Source organism: Colletotrichum paranaense (genome assembly GCF_030867605.1).
Source record: "Colletotrichum paranaense strain IMI 384185 chromosome Unknown Scaffold_1.1, whole genome shotgun sequence".
Lineage (NCBI taxonomy): Eukaryota > Fungi > Ascomycota > Sordariomycetes > Glomerellales > Glomerellaceae > Colletotrichum > Colletotrichum paranaense.
Genome location: NW_026848959.1, coordinates 3573272 through 3593386, shown reverse-complemented (window position 1 = coordinate 3593386; position 20115 = coordinate 3573272). Strand labels below are relative to the sequence as shown.

At 54.2% G+C, this 20115-nt stretch overlaps 8 protein-coding genes across 8 annotated transcripts; 4 read left to right on the top strand and 4 right to left on the bottom strand.

Moving 5' to 3' along the window:
• Positions 1-548: 548 nt before the first annotated feature.
• CPAR01_01270 (glycosyl hydrolase family 47) lies at positions 549-2327 on the top strand (the record flags this gene model as incomplete). Its single annotated transcript, XM_060485559.1, has 1 exon — positions 549-2327. The coding sequence occupies one exon, from the start codon at positions 549-551 to the stop codon at positions 2325-2327; it is 1779 nt and encodes a 592-aa protein (XP_060356416.1).
• Positions 2328-4303: 1976 nt separating this feature from the next.
• Positions 4304-5146, bottom strand: CPAR01_01269 (uncharacterized protein; the record flags this gene model as incomplete). The annotated part of the gene is made up of 1 exon (XM_060485558.1): positions 4304-5146. The coding sequence occupies one exon, from the start codon at positions 5144-5146 to the stop codon at positions 4304-4306; it is 843 nt and encodes a 280-aa protein (XP_060356415.1).
• Positions 5147-5972: 826 nt separating this feature from the next.
• Positions 5973-6524, top strand: CPAR01_01268 (helix-loop-helix DNA-binding domain-containing protein; the record flags this gene model as incomplete). Its single annotated transcript, XM_060485557.1, has 3 exons — positions 5973-6084; positions 6223-6421; positions 6476-6524. 3 exons carry the CDS (start codon positions 5973-5975, stop codon positions 6522-6524), a joined length of 360 nt encoding a protein of 119 aa, XP_060356414.1.
• Positions 6525-6805: 281 nt separating this feature from the next.
• Positions 6806-8425, bottom strand: CPAR01_01267 (threonyl-tRNA synthetase; the record flags this gene model as incomplete). Its single annotated transcript, XM_060485556.1, has 1 exon — positions 6806-8425. One exon carries the CDS (start codon positions 8423-8425, stop codon positions 6806-6808), a length of 1620 nt encoding a protein of 539 aa, XP_060356413.1.
• Positions 8426-9627: 1202 nt separating this feature from the next.
• CPAR01_01266 (aldehyde dehydrogenase) lies at positions 9628-11134 on the bottom strand (the record flags this gene model as incomplete). Its single annotated transcript, XM_060485555.1, has 2 exons — positions 9628-10606; positions 10659-11134. 2 exons carry the CDS (start codon positions 11132-11134, stop codon positions 9628-9630), a joined length of 1455 nt encoding a protein of 484 aa, XP_060356412.1.
• Positions 11135-12311: 1177 nt separating this feature from the next.
• On the bottom strand, positions 12312-12616 carry CPAR01_01265 (uncharacterized protein; the record flags this gene model as incomplete). Its single annotated transcript, XM_060485554.1, has 2 exons — positions 12312-12397; positions 12463-12616. 2 exons carry the CDS (start codon positions 12614-12616, stop codon positions 12312-12314), a joined length of 240 nt encoding a protein of 79 aa, XP_060356411.1.
• Positions 12617-13453: 837 nt separating this feature from the next.
• CPAR01_01264 (uncharacterized protein) lies at positions 13454-16223 on the top strand (the record flags this gene model as incomplete). The annotated part of the gene is made up of 4 exons (XM_060485553.1): positions 13454-13548; positions 13593-14079; positions 14148-15819; positions 15955-16223. The coding sequence occupies 4 exons, from the start codon at positions 13454-13456 to the stop codon at positions 16221-16223; spliced, it is 2523 nt and encodes an 840-aa protein (XP_060356410.1).
• Positions 16224-17213: 990 nt separating this feature from the next.
• Positions 17214-17941, top strand: CPAR01_01263 (uncharacterized protein; the record flags this gene model as incomplete). Its single annotated transcript, XM_060485552.1, has 2 exons — positions 17214-17629; positions 17725-17941. 2 exons carry the CDS (start codon positions 17214-17216, stop codon positions 17939-17941), a joined length of 633 nt encoding a protein of 210 aa, XP_060356409.1.
• Positions 17942-20115: the final 2174 nt, after the last annotated feature.

Sequence of the window (20115 nt, the reverse complement as noted above, 5' to 3'; positions counted from 1 at the left end):
AACAGTTGTCTCTTCCGGAAGCATTTTGTGCAACGCTTTAGGGAGCCATGTTGCATATCATTCGCGGAGTTGACTAGAGCTATCTGCCTTAGCCTCGATCTTAGCCAAACGTCATTCCAGTTCGAACCAAGTCTACTCAGCCTCCCAAAGGGAAAGAGGTCCAATCGCGTGTTAATTCATAGCATCACACACGGGTTGAATCCTTAACAGTCCGAGTGATCTACTCCCCCTCCATCCGTACAGGAGTACCCCCCCTTAATCCCTTTGCACAGACAATCCAAGAACGCAGTCAAGCACAAAATCATGGGTCACCCCTCGTGTTTCATGGAAAGGGACGCATCAGAGTGACAGCCAACCTTCGAGACGTCAAGCGCCGCAAGAAGCAACAGGAGCTCCAAATTCCCTAAAGGTCCTCTCTCACGGTCGATATCCGAGTGACGACAGTCAGCTCCTACTACATAATGTCTGCCACGCCTTTTTTCCTCTCCCGCCGCCCGTGGTCCTCCGTATGTCACTCCTGCCTCGATTTTGTCCATTCTTCGTCCAATATGGTCGCCAAATTTCAGTTGCGAAACCACTCCCCGCCGACCTACCGGGTACTCGCGCTGCTCGTCGTTTTTGTAGTGCTCTCGGTTTTACTTTTACGGGATGATACTCCGGTGCAGGTTGAGGAAGTTCTTAGCAGCAACGAAGATATCGCCAAACCTACAATCAGGAAAAGCTATGACTGGTCTACACATCCACAGAGGCATCCAGTCCCTCTGGCTGAGATGACGAGGCTCCCCAACGGCCAACCTCTCTCACTTCCGAAGATACAATATGAGTTCGCCGCAGACCGTTCAGACAGTCTGAAGAAGAGAGACATCGGCCTCGACATTGGCCTCATGGCCTCCCGTCGCAATGAAGTACGGAACGCCTTCAAGAAGAGCTGGCAATCATACACCAGGCACGCTTGGGGTTACGACGAATTGCAACCCCTCTCATTGAGGGGAAAGAATCGCTACAACGGATGGGGTGCCACCCTGGTTGACTCTCTCGACACTCTTTGGCTGATGGGCATGTATGACGACTTCAATGACGCCGTCCAATACATCAGCACGATTGACTGGAACAACGCAACGGAGACGAGATGCAACATTTTCGAGACTAACGTCCGGTACCTCGGTGGACTTCTATCCGCATACGATCTCAGCGAGGAGCAAGTCCTCCTCGACAAGGCCGTTGAGCTCGCCAACATGCTCTATGCGGCATTCGACACGCCGAACCGCTTCCCTCCTTACAGCTTCAGCTTCGAGGAGCTCCGCGCTGGAAAAGTCCTGCCGGACCCCTACCAGAGCGCAGCCTCCATCGGCAGCATGTCTCTCGAGTTCACCAGACTTGCGCAGTTGACCGGCGACTTCAAGTTCTACGACGCCATCGAGCGCATCAAGAAGGCCTTTGACCGAATTCAGGACGAGACGCTACTGCCCGGCATGTGGCCCAATTTCATCAACGTTCGCGACGACTTCCAGACCACCAACAACGTCTTCAAGCTCGGCGGAGACGGCGATTCGCTCTACGAGTACCTCCCCAAGATGCACGTCCTCCTCGGCGGCCTGGACACGGCGTACGAGAAGATGTACAGGGGCGCGGCGAAAGCAGCAAAGGGACACCTCCTCTACCGGCCCATGACGCCGAAAAAGGACGACATCCTGCTCCTCGGCACCGCCATCGTCAACGAGAAGCTCCGCAAGATCGACCAAATCTCGGAGCTCGAGCACCTGTCCTGCTTCGCCGGCGGCATGTTCGCCATGGCGGGCAAGCTCTTTGACATACCCGACGACGTCGAGCTCGGCGACAAGCTCGCGCGGGGCTGCGCGTGGGCGTATAAGTCCTTCAAGAGCGGTCTCATGCCCGAAAAATCCCAGGTCGTGAAGTGCGACACCGTCGAGGTGTGCGAGTGGGACGAGCAGAAGTGGGTGGCGCAGAGCAGCCAGCACGCGCCCAGGGGTTTCTGGCGCATCGACGATGCTCACTACAACCTGCGTCCCGAGGCCATTGAGAGCCTCTTTGTGCTGTACCGGGTCACCGGCAAGGCGGACCTGCTGGATATGGCGTGGGACATGTTTGAGGCCGTCCAAAAAGCTACGCAGACCGACGACGCCCACGCTGTCGTCGTCGATGTGACGTACAGCCAGTCGCGGCAGGAGGATACCATGGAGAGCTTCTTCTTTGCTGAGACGTTAAAGTACTTTTACCTCATCTTCTCCGATCCGGAGCTTTTGAACTTGGATGAATGGGTTTTCAACACGGAGGCTCATCCCCTCAAACGGCCGACAAAGTCTTGAAGCGAGGAAGACTTTCACGATGACGCAGAGATGTGACAGATCAGTTAGTAATATTAATAGGCGATCCCTTGGGAAAGATACCAAGAGGCATGTTACAGGCACACGCAATACCCGATGGTGGCATCTACTTCACAACGGATGATATCGCAGATATCTTGGAGTCATCAATACCCGCAGTGCACGTGTTTGGGGACGTTGAATGTTACCTAGGAGTCAGGGAGTTTTCTTTACATGAATAAACACTATACACAATATGATCAGAGCTTTGAGGTCTACTTAGGGGCATTCCAGAAGACGACGTCGCGATTGAACACGAATGGCCCTCGGATTCAAAGTCAAGGAAGAATAAGTTACTGAGTGCAGCCAAATACCAACCGTACCTCCCTTTGGCAAGGAAATTCTACACATTTACAGTCAAATTACCCCCCTCAATGGCTTATTATTTCGTCCTCATAAGATGGTTACACAAGAATATTCCCATTCCATGCCAAGCCCATCGCGTCAGTCTAACGCCCTGTATATGTTACACAACCACACAAGCACCTGGTAATGTTTCTGAATCATCTGAGATACACTTAGCGCAGACGCCATCATTGTCTCTCTTCACCGTTGCCCGCCAGACGACCCCTTACATATCGGCCCGGGTCAGCTACCAAGGCTACCTACGGGACCCCCTCCCCCCCTTGCCAAGCGCGTGATACCCGTTCCCGCAGGAAGCATTTTTCGGGGCTCGTGGCTTTTCAGCCCCCGAGACTCTTGTGCTATGCTTGGCGTCTGGAACTACCTAGGAGGTACAGCTCCGTCTTATCAGACTCAGACCGTGTGGCTCCGTGAATAAGATCCGCCCAGCCATTATTTCTCTAGACAGTATATTCATGAAAGCCGACATTCAGCATATCGCTGAGGTTTGGTGGAGTATGGATGCACAAAACGACCAGCTATTCCGGATCAAAATAATAGCAGCCTTAGAAGAAGTACTCAGATGAGAAGCGAAGGCCATTGTAAGGATGCGCAACCAATTTCAGAGAGTCGTTTCGGATCGAAGTCTTACATCAGCAGACGACGGGCCTAGAAAGATGCCGGTCAGCTCTCCCTAAAGTCACAGTCTCCCTGAGGTTCCAAGCCCACATTGCTGTCAGAGACGGTGACTAGCAGCTCGAGTAAGATGGGGACAGTAGCCTCGGTACGTCGTCCTTTCATCTGGGCTAATTTACCCTCTGTACCTTATATGGGTCGTGCAGATGAGGGTTGATACAAGCTGATTTGATGCTGGTTGGCTGCTTGAAGGTCTTTGTGTGAGTGACGCCAAATTCTGAATTCTCATTAATAGCCAACTAGTACTGTGACAAAAGCACAGAAGCAGGAAACATTTAGGCATCGAAGGATGGACTTTAGAATCTTCAGCCACGAAGAAGTGCCACCCAGCTATCAAGGAGGCAGAAAGGAAGGGCTTATCTTACTCAGTTTTCCAAACCAAGGTTGAGTAGCACGTCTATTTGGATTTAGATACGTTATTTTGCACGAAGAGATAATCGATAGCAAGGTTCTGTTGTTGACGTTTGCCAGTAGACTTACTGACTCGGCGAAGGAAATGCGAAAAAGTACCTAGTCGATGATAGAAGACTGCCTTACGTTATCATTGGTGACAGAAAGCCACTGTACTGAGGTTGATGTCGTTCAGCATTTTCAATGACGTGGCTACTCATTGGCAGTGTGTGTAATCTGTGCTTGGGATTGGCGAGTGAGCCCGCGTCAATTGTTTATCACTCATGAGCTATTATTATGCAGTATACCCGGCTTTTAGCTGTATGTCGAGATGAAGCTCATTTCATCATCTAACTTGAAGGCCATGAACTAGGGCATCTCGCCAACTTCGCGCCCTCTCTAAACGTGTTTCCTCCTCGTATTAAGGAGGCGGCCGGGGTACTTAGCAGGTCTTCTTATTCCATCTCTATTTTTCTTTTTGGGCAAACCTCTCACATCAGGTCCTCTTCTTCGTCCTCTGCGACCTCCTCCTCATCCTGCTTGAAGATGGCCTTCTCCGCCAGCGCCAGCGTCTGCCGCACCGGCAAGCCAACCACGTTATCGAAGCTGCCCTCAATCTTCTCGACGAGCAACATGCCGCCCATGCCCTGCACGGCGTACCCGCCCGCCTTATCCGCGCCCTCCCTCGTCTTGACGTACGCCTCGATGACGTCGTCCGGCAGGCCGTTGGCCTCCTGCGCAAAGTAAACCTTGGTCTCTTCCGTATGTTGGCAGATCTCGTAGCCCGGCGACCTGGCGTCCTCCCTCGGCGCGACGACGCACACGGCCGTCAGGACCCTGTGCACGCGGGTATCCCGCAGGTGGCGCAGCATCTTGATGTGCTCGGCCTCGCTCCTCGGCTTCTCGAGGACGCGGCCGTCGCGGGTGACGATGACGGTGTCGGCGGCGATGACGAGGTCCGGGTCCGGGATGGAGGCGAGGTGCGTCTGCAGGGCCGTCTCGTAGACGTCGAGGCACTTTTGGCGGGCCGTGGCCGAGACGTACTCGTAAGGGCCGTAGGCTGACTTGTCGAGGTCCTCGGGCTTCGTAGAGGGTGTGATTTCGAGGTCCTTGAGGCCGATCTGGGCAAGGAGAGCGCGCCGCCGCGGAGAGGCGGAGGCGAGGATCACGCGCTTGGTTTTGAGGTAGGAGAGGACGGGGAGGTTGAGGGGCAGCGGCCCTCGTGGGCCGCCGGGACCGCCGGCAGCGGCGGAGGGTGCTCGTGGCCGGGTGAGGTGCTCGGTGGCCTTTGTGTAGTCGGGTGGGGGGTCGGAGGAGGTCTTTACGTCGGCCATGGCGGTGTTGGTGGTGGGCGTCTAGGTGTGTGTTTTGTGTGGAGAGTGAAGCGCTTGATCTGTGCGGAAGTTGGAGACGTTTCGGTATCAATTGGGTGTTCTGAAGGAATCTTGGATTTGTTCCTTTTGAGAGTATGTACTTGTAAGGCTAAAGTGCAGCTATCGGAAAGAAAGGAGGTCGACTGCGTACGGATAGCGGATTGTGGGCCGGCAAGCTATAGAATTTCTGAATGAGCAATCAATCCCGATCCAATGCCAATGAGGTCACACAGCCTTGAAAGCTTGGGACGTGCCGACCCCGCCAGATCCACGCAGTTCCATGGTGATTTCTTGGGCTTATCTTATCTGTCTTTACTGTGTGCCTTCTGCGCTAGGTAGGTACTTAAGGTACCATGCTTTAAGGTGTGAAAAGATGAGGCATGGCATGTATGTATTTCCCCAAGGAGCGTTGGGCGACAGGTTCAGCTCCTGTTCCCAGTGGCAGCTATCCGTAGCCCTGCGGGCGGAAACAAACGTGCTGCAGGAACCTTACGGGACAGGGGTGGTGGTGGCTTTCTGCGAATCCCGCAAATCGCAATGCGGAGGAAAGTCTGGAGGGGGATCTGATCTCAGAGCTTTGGTGCGAAACGGCATGTGATCGTGCGAAACACACACAAACTCCTTCACTCATACACACACTCACATATACCCCAGTCTCCTCTCTTTTCGACGTCAACTCCCTAGTAAAGGCACCGACAGCTTTGTTATACATGGAGCACTTCCACTCATAATACCCCCCTCGTTTGTTGCATCCGCGCGCCTATAGAAACTGAATGTGCCCGCCGCAATGTCTTCCCCAAATAAGTCCAATTCCCCTTCAGCGGCCGCGGATGCCGAGCAGCCAGAAGAGAAGCCGCGCCTGACCGAGGCTGAGAAGAAGCAGAACCACATCGCATCCGGTACGTCTTTACGATCTCCCCTTTTACAGTAACTGCAAAGCTTTCATACACGTTGCGCGCATACACGCCTTTACTGTCCCCTTCACGCCCTTTCAGCGCATTCGACGAAATCCGCTAACACGCACTGCTCGCTGGCAGAGCAAAAGCGACGCCAGGCCATCCGCGAGGGTTTCGACCGCCTGACGGAGCTGGTCCCCGGCCTCGAAGGTCAGGGCCGCTCTGAGGGTCTCGTTCTGAAAAAAACTGTGGAGTTTATGAAGGAGCAGCTCAGGCAGCGTCAGGAATTGGTCGAGCGCATTGAGAGTTCTGGAGGCGAGGTTGACGAGAAGTACAAGCGGTGAGTGAGCCCCGATAATGCGATGATCCTTTCACATACTAAAGTCTGTTGTAGACCACTGTTCCATCAGCAGGCGAACAGCACTTCCAATAGGACTAGGTGATGGAACGGGAGGGCGGTGTGTGTGCTGCGTTGTTGACTTTTTGTTCTTTCAATGGGATTGTTTCATGGAGTTGAGGATGACCGGTGAGGATATACCTTGGGAACGGAAGTGTGAATGGAGGTGGTCCGTCGTCTAAGACGACTAATAAAGGCTGGAGGAGGCTTGGCCTGCGTTCATCATGACTATAATACAAAACCCGCTAAGCCGGCGTTTGTTGTAGTGGTAGTGTACATTTCTACATCTGTTTTACATGGGCGGACGCGCGCACGAACAACCATCATCTACTGATACGTCGCCACCTTTTCCTGCATCTTCCCCAGCAAAGCCAGGGGATCCATCTGCTGCCGAGCTCCCTTCGAGACGCCCGCACCCGAGCCTTCTGAAGGGCCGTCCGTCGCCTCGACAGTCACCTGCTTGGCCGCAACGTCGCCCTTACCCACCACTAAAATGAACCCGGGCTGCTTCTCCCTCGCCTCCTTGAGCTTCTTGGCCAGCGACCGCGCGCTGGCGTCGATCTCGACCGCGAAGCCCGTCGGGCGCGGCTGTCGCGGGTTCGCCGGGTCCCGCACGCGGTCGTGGCCCGTCAGGATATCCTTGACCTCGGACGCCCAGCTCATGACGGGTTCCGTGTCGTTGATGGTCAGGATCACGCACTGCCGCGGGTTCAGCCAGAACGGCCACCGGCCCTTGTACTCCTCAATCAGCAGCGCCATCAGGCGCTCGACGGACCCCAGGATGGCCCGGTGGATCATGACGGGCGGCACCGGTCCGTACGTCTCCAGGTCCGCCGCCGACACGTCGGCGCCGTCCAGCGGCAGGCCCTGCGCCTCCAGCGCGGGAGCGGGCGCCTGGTACTCGAGGTTGAAGCGCTGCGGCAGCTGGAAGTCGAGCTGGATCGTGCCGGCCTGGTGTGACTTGCCGTGCGAGTCGTGCAGCATCACGTCAATCTTGGGGCCGTAAAAGGCGCCGTCGCCTTCCTTGACGGTGTACTTCAACCCGGCCTGCTCCAGCGCCTGGCGCAGCTGCGACTCGGCCCGCGCCCACTCGGCGTCGGTGCCAATGTAGTGGTCCGCGGGCCTGGTCGAGAGGGCAAAGTCGAACTGCTCGAGCCCGAGCGCGCCGTAGACCGTCTTCATGAAGTCGAGCGTCTTGAAGACTTCTTCTTGGATCTGGATCGGGCGGCAAAAGACGTGGCCGTCGTCCTGGTGGAAGCGGCGCACGCGCGTCAGGCCGCTGAGGGCGCCCGAGATCTCGTTGCGGTGCAGCGGGCTGAAGTCGGCGTAGCGGATGGGCAGATCGCGGTAGCTGCGGTTCTTTGAGGCGAAGATGAGGCAGTGGCCCGGGCAATTCATGGGCTTGAGGCCGTAGTCATCGTCCTCGCCCTCGGCTTGCCTGGTGGCCTGCTCGCCGCTGGCTCCCTCGTGAGGCTGGTCTCCGTGAGCACCGCCGCAGCAACTCGTCTTCTCCTCGGGGGCGCGCGCGCGGCTGGTGACGGTGTACATATCGTCGGCATAGTTTTGTAAATGGCCCGACACTTCCCACAGCGACTTTTTGTAGATATTTGGCGTGATAACCTCGTCAAAGCCGTAGTGGACGTACTGCCGTCGTAGGAAATCGACCAGTCGGTTGAAGATTCGCGTGCCGTTCGGGAGGAATATCGGGGAGCCAGGGCTGTAGATGGAAGAGGTGAAGAGCTCCTGCTGAACACCCAGCTTGCGGTGGTCGGGGAGGTCATCTTCGGCGACTGCGGCCGGTGATGGTGGTGGTGGTGGTGGTGGTGCGGCTTTCTGTTCGGCGTACCATCGTCTCTGGAGGCATTGTGGTCTCGGTGCCGCTGCCGGGCTACGGAAGAAGATCGGTACCGCACGGAAGGCTGATCGGAGAGACCGTGCGGGAAGCATTGTGCGGGATTGCTGACAATCGCGAGTGGGAATGTCAGTCGGCCTTGAAGATTCTCAAGATGCGACTCGAATTTGTGATGCAAGGATCCCGAGAGCTTGTCTACCAAATGGGTTTAGCGTCAATTCTATCGGGAGCTTGACAGGGTCCGCACGGACGACTGCTGTTCAGCCCAATCGTCTTATCACTCGCATTTTGACCTTTCTATTATGTCTTCATTGCTCCCATTTACACACTTGGGTATCAGACTGCCGGCGCATCTCAACACAGAGTCCACGAGAAGAGACTCGGCCCATATTCCCAGCTTCACTTCTTGCGTTGGAAACGTGCGCTTTCCCTGAATATCACATGGGTATTAGGGGAGTTAGGGGATATAGGGTCCTACTCCATCTGACCACATTATTCAGGGGCACACACCTCACCCGGGGAGTTAAGAATCAAGGTGCGCAGTTGTCGTATTCATTGTGACATGTCGCGAACTTTTCGGCAGGACAAAATCTCCGTTTCTGAACCCACTGCAACGAAGCCGCAAGCAATTCCCCTCGAACTCTGACTCCAGAATTGCAATTGCGGGGAGGAGGCGTACTGGCGATGGCAGACCAATGATTGAAGTGTTGCTGTCAGCAATATGCCGCCCGTCTTTATGCAGCATGCTAGAATTCAGTTTCCGCCAGTGGCTGAAAGTCAATTGGGGCATTGAAAGCTATGTCCATGTTGACCTACCTGCGCCAAGCGAAACTTCCCGTATGTGTTGTCGCGGCTCCCGTCGTTGCCGACGTGGCTTCCCACCTATGATCGACCGCGGAATTGAACTGCCCAATATTCTGGAGGGGTGGAGGGGCAAAATATGAATGCGCCGATCGTGTAACGCAACGAGGTAGCCAAAGTCGAACTATGCACTCACATGGCAATGCTTCCCCATGATCGTCATTGGCTGATAACGATCAACACCACTCTATTGACACCTCATCGATTTTTCAGATAGTGGGAATTACGGAGTAGTGTCTGGTCTATGAGATACGTGGGTTCTATTCGTAACAGTGTTGTCATACAATCGTGCCGCAAGATGCGAGGGAAACCAATAAGTCATTGATGGATACACAGCATTTGCATCGGAACCAGATAGAGCCGTGAAATAAGCCCCTTCTTTCCATTCAGACAGGGTCAAGGTATCTAGACGCTATGAAAAGCACACCACCAAACTTCAGTTCCGGAAGGTAATCGTCTTGGTCCTCACCCACTCGTCCAGACCAGAGGAGCCGAACCTGCCAAACCCGCTCGACTTGACTCCGCCGTGGGGCAGGCCAGGCTCGTCGTGGACCGTCATGTTGTTGATGTGGACGGCGCCCGACTCAATTTCCTTTGCGAAGCGGAGACCTGTCCGCAGATCCTCTGTGAAGACGGCAGATGTCAGGCCGTACTCTGTGTCGTTGGCGAGCTTGATCGCCTCCTCTTCGGTCTCTACCTCAAAGAGCGCTACGGAAGGGCCGAAAGACTCCGTCTTGTAGATGTCCATGTCGGTTGTGACGTTCTTGATGACGATGGGCCGCAGTCTTGTCTTTGACGTCTGCTCAGCGTCAACGTCGCCGGCAACGAGGGCAGCGCCCTTGCTGACGGCATCCTTGACAAGCTTCTTGTTCTTCTCAACAGCCACCGCGTTGATGAGCACAGGCGCATCGGATTGCGACGGAAAGATCTTCTCGATCGAGGCCGACAGCTTTGACTGGAACTGCTCGCTAATCTTCTTGTGGACAATGATGCGCTCAGTGCTCATGCAGATTTGCCCTCCGTGAAGGAAAGAGCCAACTGCGCACTGATCTGCGGCCAGCTCGAGGTTGGCGTCATCCCATACGATGGCCGGGGCCTTGCCTCCCAGCTCCAACAGTACTGGCTTCAGGTTCTCACCTGCCAGCTTTGCGATGATGCGGCCGACGCCTGTGCTGCCGGTGAAGTTGATCTTCTTGACCTCAGGGTGGGCGATGAGCGATGATGTAATTGCAGCAGCGTTGGCCGGCTCGTGAACAATGACGTTCAAAACACCCTTGGGCAAGCCGGCTTCGTGGAAGCAAGAGACCATCTCAACCAGGGTTCGAGGGGAGAATTCTGAGGCCTTGAGAACGGCAGTGTTGCCAGCGGCGATGGGGAATGCTATTGACCTTGCTCCCAAGATGTACGGGGCGTTCCTGATTGGGTGTTAGCTGTTTAATCCCTTACAAGTATAGCTGATATACTGACCAAGGGGCAATAGCGAGGACGACCCCGTAGGGTTCCTTGAGGACCATTGCGCTCACGTTCGGATCATTGGTTGTTGGGAGAGAGCCCTGGATGGTGAGGAGGCGTCCGCCGACGTCTTTGAGGCAGCCGATGCCTAGACCCAAGATGAACTCTGACCAGCCTGCAGCAGCACCCGTCTCTTCAGACATGACGCGGGCCAGTTCCTCTTTCCGAGACTCCATGATAGCAGCAGCCTTGAGGAAGATCTCCTGACGTTGGCCGAGCGTAGTCTTCTTCCAGCTTTTGAAGGCTTTGGCTGCGGAATCAACTGCGGCCAAGGCATCTTCCTCAGTTGCGCTGCCACACTTGTGAATGACCTTTCCGGTAGCGGGTGATACAACGTCAAAGGTCTTGTTTGCGATGACCTTTTCTCCATCCAGGAAGAAGGGAACAGTGTAGTCCCCAGCTGGGGTGTCACCGTTTGTTTGCGTCGACATGGCTTGAAAAGAGTATGAGAATCGAGCCGAGATTCTTGATAAGGGTATCGGAACTGAGGTAAGGTAGATGGAGGCAATGGGAGAACGCAGGTAGGTTCAAGGGCAGGCAAATTTGAACCAAATTCAGCTGAGCATTGGATTCTTATACTGTTGTGAAAGGTAGCCACCCGACCTACGTGGAACACTTTGTTAATTCCAAACCCATGCCCTTTTCGACATGCCGATGGTCAACGCCACGCTCTCTAGTGCCCGGAACCCCGCACGCGGAAAGTGGACGCGGGGAGAAACTCTGAGACGACCTGACTAGGGAAATGCTCACCCTCGATCCTTCGAAACCAATTCTACCAATTGCTTTGAAATCTGCGTATAAAGCTGGCTTATGTCCCCCGTTTCACCCCAGCTGGAGTGGGCATGGTGGGTCGGTTCCGGGCAGGGACCCGGAGGGTGGATACTACACTTCTCGCCCAGTCGAGCAGCATCCCCGGCCGATAGCCCGCATTGTGCTGACGGTGTTCGCGGGAAGTGCTTGAGAATTGGGACTTTGGAAGTTGGGACTTTGTTCAGATGTGAGACTTTAGCGTCCTGTGTGCAGTCGCGAATCCTTTCGTGCTCAAAAGAGTGATGGCGATGCAGCAAATCCAATCCTAATTATCCGTCGCTGGATGAATTCCAAATTTGGGATGAAAGTTGTGACGGAACCTCTGTGTGATAATATCGATCTGACCGGACGTGGGACTGTTGCAACTCCAAATCCGAGGACTTGGCCCCACGTGAATTCCGACGTTCATCAGTCTTCCTTGAAGAGTGGATCATGGCCAAGCAGGTCTCAAGCCGAACGGTCCTAAGACCAGACACCGGATCGGATCCCAGAGTGGTCGAGATTGAGCCGCGGGGAGGAATTCTGGGGTTTTGAGATGCCGGCCACAGTTACCGGAGCGCACGCGTGCCCATATTTCCCCAACTTTATTTGCTAGAGCGCCTCGAGTTTGACAGATGGCGGCGGGCAGAGGCACCTGCTTTGTTACCGGGCCTAAAAAGGTTCCGGAACAGCCACCTAGCGCTCGGATCCGGGATGAAGCATCTCTGCCAAGACAGTGATGGACAGTCGCAATCCCGAAAGTGCATACGATAAGATCGGGGTTGAGTTTCTATAGTACTACTTGAGGCGACGTAGATATCAAGACCTGTCGCTCCATTTTTGAAAGACAGCCGGGTCAATGAAGGGTTGCGATGTAGCCGTTGAGTCTACTTGGAGAACATCGACTGCAAGAATGATCAGTTGCGATCTGGTTGCCTCGATGGGCATCGAGAAACAAAGCCTCGCTCACCTTGCTTAGGCCGTGATCCCGGCATCACAAATTGGACGTCCCGGACCCCTTTCGAGCTTTCAGTGTAAGAGCCGTGTCCCTGGTATACGGAGGGTAGTGCAAGTTCGACTTTCAGAGGCGGTTTGGCCGCTTTCTTGGCTTCGGATTCGGGCATTGCTACAACTTGTAGGTGGTGATGCGATATGGGCGATATTGAAGATGAGCACTTACGAAAGGGAACGACGACTGAGAAGGAAAGCAACTTTTATTTTCTGGAAATCCGCGAGTCAGTCTCTCCACGTAATTGCTCAGGTACGAGTGTTCGTCTGATCATGAGCTTCTAAGATTCTTCGGCAGGTTAATCTTGAGTTCTGCCACGGCCACGGCAGGGAGGAAGGGCCAAACGTGTGTGCAGCAGCAACTGCACACTGCACCTACCCATCCCATGGCCACCATATATGATTAGTCACAGTCCCACGCCTTTTGACCTCAGAGCAGCCACTTAGGCTGGTGCTCACCTGCTTGGTGACCCAATTTTCACCTAGAATTTCCACTTTTGGGTTTTCTGTCTTGTCATCAATGGAGACTTCCTCTTGGCTACTCTATTAATGCAGTGGACAACGTGGGAACAGGTACCCAGATGCAGGGCGAGTGAGGGTGGATAAAGGCAGAGAAAGAGGACGATATCGGACCAGCAGCTATCGTCAATATCGACTCTGGCTATCTCTGTCAATTCAGATTGCTATCTCCTGGGTCGGAGGCTTGGAAGTTGGGGTGCCGGGGAGTATCCCGCCTGTCTGTGCACTATTCTGACAGCAGCCCGGGCACGGTCTGGGCAGATTGGAAGAGCAAGAACAAACAAGAACCGGTACAAGTCGGGTCCGAGTTCCCGATGCGCCTTTCCCGGTTGGGAAGTTGTCATGTGTAAACTGGCAGAATTGCTCAGTACTCTCACAGACTCTGTCACCCACCCCGCCCGCTGCAGAAGCACAGAAGGTGAAGGGCGGGGAAAATGCAGATCGAGCCAGCCAATGGGATGACACCTCCCAGCCATTCACCCCCGTTGGTCCCCCTCCAAAAGTCTAACGGCTGGGCAGGCGCAACGAGGTCCCCTTCCACCTTCCCACTGCAAATCTTGCCTCGCTCCTCAGGTCAAAAATCAACCTTCTTCCCCGCCCTCCGCATTCGGCCGCGCCAGCTCCCACCTCACATCAACAATTCCAACACGCACCTCGCGACACCGGACCGCCGCCCCAGCGAGTCTCGCTCACCGTCCAGGACATCTCCGATTGCCGAGATCTTCCTGCGAGCTCCGTTCGCACCTCACGCCACGCCCGGCCCGGGAGGGGTCACCCGCGACCGCCTGTGCCGTGTCTTGTCTTGTCTCACCGCGACTGTCCGTCCCCCGTGCCCTGCATGGACGTCGTCTCTGCCGGCGGGGCGACGCCCGTCTCGCCCACAAGTCCCATGAGCGCCCGTCATGCGCCCAATGGGCCTCCCAAGAGGAAGCACAGCAGCATGGCCCTCGATAGCAGTCCGGGCAGCAATGCCGGTCACGACGATGACAATGGCGAGCCTGATTCCAAAAAGCGCCAGCCCGGCGTCAAGCGCGCATGTAACGAGTGTCGACAACAGAAAGTGAGTCAACCCCCCGGCCAGAATCATGACATGAGTCACCCCCACTAACCAAGCTTCCTCTGGAATAGTTGCGATGCGATGTTGTTCAAGACCCTTTCCAGAGCTGTTCACGGTGTAACCGCCTCAAGCTTTCCTGTAAGATTGAGTCCAACTTCAAGCGCATAGGCAAGCGGTCGAAGCACGCCGAGATGGAGAAGGAAATCGACAGGTTGCGACGCAACATTGCACGCGCCCAAAATCAGGGTTACACTGTCGACGAGGACGAACAAGACCTTCAATCCCCGGTTGCGACAAGCGTGTACACACACACTAGAAACCCTTCCCTAATGGGCTCCGACGAAGCTGTATCCTCGCTGTTGCACCTCAAGAGAGGAGGGTCGTACAGCCTACCACGCTACACTCACGAGCTGGAGAACGTACGCCTGACCGAGGAGTCAGTCAATCAGCTTTTCAGCCAATTCTTCGCATACTACCACCCTTTCTTGCCTTTCCTTAACCCGCAACAGACGCCTGACCAGTACTTCCAACAACACGCCCTTTTGTTTTGGTCCATCATTTCGGTCGCTGCTCGCCGATATAGTGCAGATACCACGTTGTTGACCTCGATATCTGGACCTCTGACCAGATTGCTGTGGTCAACCATTGGAGATGTTCCCAGCAGCTACTTTGTCGTCAAAGCTCTGTGTCTGCTATGCACTTGGCCTCTACCAACAAGCACGACAAGTGCCGATCCTACGCACATTCTTTGTGGTGTTATGATGAAGGTTGCGACGGGCATTGGCCTACATAGACCAAACCACAGTCAAGACTTCTCCAGAGTATCGGTCGACCTCAACAAAGAGCAGCTGCATGACCGTGTGTCAACATGGGCTGTCTGCAATATTGTGGCTCAGACCATTGGTACTGGCTACGGCCAGCCGGCATCGACCCTGTACGACTGGACTTTGGCTGTTCGACGAGGCGAAGATGGTCCCTTCCGATTGACGCCGGAATTGGAGGCTAGACTTCAAGTCGAAAGATTCTGCGACAAAGTGTCCAAGGAAATGTACAGCAATGCTAGTGATCCTCGCGGGGTTGCCGGTGACGAACATCGAGCCATGTTGATGAGAGTCTACAGAAAGGACTTTAACGAACTTCAGGCGTCGGTCCTTTCGCAGCATCTGGGGCCAATCGTCAACTTACATATGCGAGCCGCAGCACTCCATTTGCGTCTAGCTGGCTTCTTTGACTCAAGTACCACACCTGGCTACATCGATGATCTGATGGGTCTTTGGAGGGCTACCACAAGCTTCTTGGATAACATTCTTGAGGTCGACAAGGTCACATCACCCGGACAGAACTCCCCAGGAACAATTCTGCTTTATGCGACGAATTACATCCAGCAGATGTTGATCGCGGCGGGTTTTGCCCTACTCAAGCTCATGCGGTCGTTCTTTGCCAAAACGATTGATTTCGATCGTGGCCGCAATCTTTTCCACCAGACCATCAATGCCATTCGTGCTACGAGCGTCGTAAACAACGACCTGCAGTGGCGTCTAGCAGAGCTAATGGTGCAAATGTGGAACGGAGCTCGACTCGATAACAACAGCACGGCTTCCTACGACAACGACGATTCACCACTTCTCATTGACGACACCTTACAGCTCAAGGTGCGCTGCCGCCATAGCATGAGTCTTGTGTTCGACTCTGTCTGGCGATGGAGGGAAGAATACCAAGCCCAAGGAAGAGGTTCAATTGATGGTAATTATAAAGCTCTATCCCCTCCCCACCCAGTGCTCGAGCCATTGCATCCACGTCTCTCTTCGGTGTGACTGTGATGACTGACCTACGTGCCACCCGACATAGCCATGAAACAACCTACTAATCCAGACTCAGCGAACGAGTCCTCAGCGTCATCGACCCATTTGGACAGCACTCTCATGCCGGCAACCCAAGGACTGCAAGCGAACAGCCTGCTCGCTGCCAATGGAGCCCTTACTCCTGGCAACTCTGGCGGGATCGGAAGTCAACCACCTAGCAACAGCATGCTGAGCGGCATGAGCTACGGCGAGACCAATTACGATTTCTTTGACCCACAGCATTGGATGCTAGACGGCCTCTTGGACTTCAACTATAATTTTGTGCAACCACTTGAGGGTGCATAGAAGTCGACAGAGATACAATATGGGAGAGCCACTGCGTTATAACATCCCCACAGGAGTGCGAATGAAGGCAGAGCATATACGTTGGGGCGAGTTTCAAGATCTGCAGATAAGCAGCGGACAGCTCGATCACAGCTTGCCAGAAAGGAGTGAGTGAATGCCCCTTCGGCAGACGTTTGTTAGGCCCCTCCGTTGGGGTCCGGGGATGAGTGACTAGGTTTGCAGCTCTCAGCGATCCTTCCATGCTCCGAGATGCGCAGCATTACTGCTTTGCGACTCATTGCAACCGGATATATTTGGACCAGCGAAAGACGGAACTCTTTCTATTACGTTATACACCTGCTTTTGCCATTGGTATCCCAGAATGGAAGCTCTCGACCAACAAGCGATTCTCGTTGGTACACTACACTTATTTGCCTCATTTTTTATTTTTTTTACATCTCGGGTTTCCTAGCACAGTCTGTTGATGACGGTATAATTACGCGTATATTCGACAATGAGCTCCACGACATGATCAGGCGACATCGGGTTGCGGCTTCGGCTTCGGCGGTCGTTTTGTACGTTTTCATTTCTTTCCTCGGAGGCTCTAGTGTCTGGTTTCTTTTCTCCTTTCTGGGATCATCAAAGCATTGGCAATAGCGGGTGAAGGTGTAGGTTTCTTTTCCATGGGCACACACTTGCGCAAAAGAACGCTGTGATTAGCTGTAGCTTTGTTTGAAATTCCGAAATAAACAAGATTAATTCAAGCAATTCTCTGCCGTAACACCTGTCGATGCCTGTGTCTGAGAAGACTGAAAACACTTCACGCATACGATGACAACCCTCTCCAATGCTTGAATGCGTCGTCAAACAATGGGGATGTATGAGTGAGGTGTCTGACACGTGTCCAGCGGTGAGTCAGTATTCAGATGATGGCCCCCTCTGAGTCTACTTCGGACTACGTATAATCATGACCTCACTGACACCGAGACTGTAGACAATGCGTAGGAACACATGATCATGTCCTTCCTAATTGGACCTTCACATGGGAATCAATCAGCCCCAAGTGCTGTCAAGCGTAACAGGCATCAGCGGGCGTCAGCAGGCGAACAGTTCAACGTCAACAGCCCCATTCATTCCCCTCTGTCAGAAACGCAGTTTGGGGGTGATGATATCCCCCAGTTCCGCCTCACGATTACGAAGTGGACGAACGATGGTCACGACGACGATGATGATGGGCACGTTCGCGTGAATGATAGGTTCCTAGACCTGAGAGCGTTCGAGTGCCAATCATCACATGGAGCAATGAGAGTCACACTGGAGCGGGTATCGAGAGAAAGCCCGAGGACTCTCTTCCCCTCTAGGCCCCTTCTTCTCCTCTGCCTCGTAAAGGGCTCCATTGACCAAGGGAGATTGAAGTCTTTTTCAAAGTAACTCGGAGGTAGCTCCTATTCGCTAGAGAGCCGCGGGTCGCTTATGTGACGGCCCAACAGGCCAGGCTGATGATGTATGATCAATGGTATAGGCACACTAGCCAGGTTACCCTCTACATTCATGTTTTGTTCGACGGCCGCAACGTGGCTGTAATGGCGCGGCGGTGGGGAGAAGGAAAGGACAAGCAAGTATCTGACGATTGTGACAGTCTCCGCCCTGCCTGTTGTACTGGAAGGGGGGTATCATCGAGGAGTCAAATAGTCAAGGAGGGGTTCTGGGCTTTGCATCTTGTATCGGTACAAGCTTGACAAGTATCTTTCTTTCTCGAGGGCGTTGGAAATATCACCATCGTCGCTTGTTTCATCGTTTAGAAAGAAAAGGGTAGGGCTGGCGAGAGGGGCGGCGAGATGATGGGATCATGGGGTAAAGGGGAAGGGGAGGGGGGCCATGGTTCGCTTGGACGAAAGCGAGGGCGTTCATCCGGTATCTCCATCATAGCAGGGACTAAAGATGCCTTCTTTTCACTCCCCGTCGAATAGGAAGGCAAGAATGGATAGGTTTCACCGGTCTAGACACACACCTTTCGTCTACTTTGTCAACTTTCTACTCATGGAATAAGGGGGGCCAAGAGGTGACGAGAGAATCGAACCAGGGCGAAGGCGTGAGGGATGTTGGTCTAGCTGCTCTGATTCGCCGTGTTCTCAATTTTCGTTCGCTCGGCCCTGCGCCCTGTGACTGAGTCCGTTTCGTTCTGGCGAAGGGATCGATATGAGGCACGATATCAGGCAAACGAGTCATCATGGAGAGGGGACGAATCATTGCACGTTCCTCTAGGGTGATGGTATCCTAGCCTGGCGAACAAAGAACCAGTCATGATGGGCTTTACCAACAGCCTGCGGTAAACGCTCCGTGGACGTCTCTGTCTCTCTCGTGGTTCTGCGCCGCCCGTGGCAACGGGAGTGGCGGCCGGGATTAACCTTAGATGATGGCGGGCTGTGTCGTGTCTGGCTACTATTCTCGACCGCATGGAGGAAGAAGGGGGGAAGGGGGCTGTCGAGTGGATGCGGAAACGATGGCTTCGAGTGTGTGTAACGTATTGATGGGAAGTTCTGCGCTTGTTTGATGCTTGTGGATACGAAAGGAGAAGATGACGGGTTCCTGGTGCGCTTCCGTCGTCTATCGTTGGTCGGAGCACGAAGGGGTTGTTCTGTCTTCTGCTTTGGGCGTGATCGGAAGTCGTTGGGGGCTGTTTGGGTGTTGGTGTTGTTGGCTAATGGTGTTTCTCTCCCACACAAAAGGGCTTCACAGCCTCACCTGTGGGGCTCGACGCTCCGCCACTTGGAACGCTTTTTTACCACAAGATAGAGATAGGACAGAATAGACAGAATACGAAATAGAAACAAGTTTGACGGGAGGTTGACATGACGTTTCGAATGCCTTGTTCCTGCAGACAAGCTGAAGAGAGTGCCCGTTTGACCGCTGAAGCGGCGCAGCTGCAGCTCCGGGAATGCTGTAGTTGCGGAAGAGGAGGATTGCAAAAAGTAGCAAAGGATTCTGCACCCCGACATCAGCTCCAATACTGCGGCCGAAATATTGGGGTGCAGAGAGAGACCTCAAAGGCCTCAACACGTGTGTGCTGGAGGGGCTGCTGGCGATGACCACTCGGGCACCCTAATACGCCCTCGCGATAGCTTCTGAAGTTGACCGCGAAAACTGTACACTTTTGGATTGCCCATGAAAAATTTCTTCTTGGCAGCGAGTTCTCCTTCGCCGATACCCGGAGTCGCCGGGGCAGCAAGGAGGGGGCTTTGCAGGCACTTGGCCGCCTTTTCGGGCCTCTGTTGTGGCCTCGTGGATTAACGACCAGTCAAAACAACGTGATCAATGAGCTATAAGGTAGAAGACCAAATCGAAAGAGAATGCCTTGCGAGGCGTTATCCTCTACCAAGAACAACATCGCTCAAAATCCGTCACCAAACTGTGCCGACGTAACCATATTCGTTCAACGAGGGGTAGTATCCGTAGTGATGACCAGTTCAGTGCTGGGAGTGGGCTAGACTGGAAATTGACTCAACACCGCCCTGCCCACAACTCGAGATCGGATGAGAGAGAGAGAGAGCTTCCCCGGTAATGTACACTCGAGCTTCTTGTACAGAATAGAGTGCTGATTATCCCCACAGAGGCGTAGCGAGAGCGCGCACACCAGCAGCGGCTTTTGAAACGACCGGAGCAATCGTTACGGCCGTTGGTTGTAGCCTCGCAGTCAACGGCTCGGGTAGAGACATGATACCGGACAGCGATGAGCAGCATTGGGGGCTGAAATTAATTGCCGAAGGTTTCGAGATGGTATTCTCCCCCTCTTCGTATGCCCATCCTGCAGATGGATGAGGTCGTGTAGTGGTGGTGGCGGCTGCGCCTTTTGCGAATCTTTCAGACCATTGTCTGGTTCGACATTCCCACGCAACCACAAAGCTTGACCCTG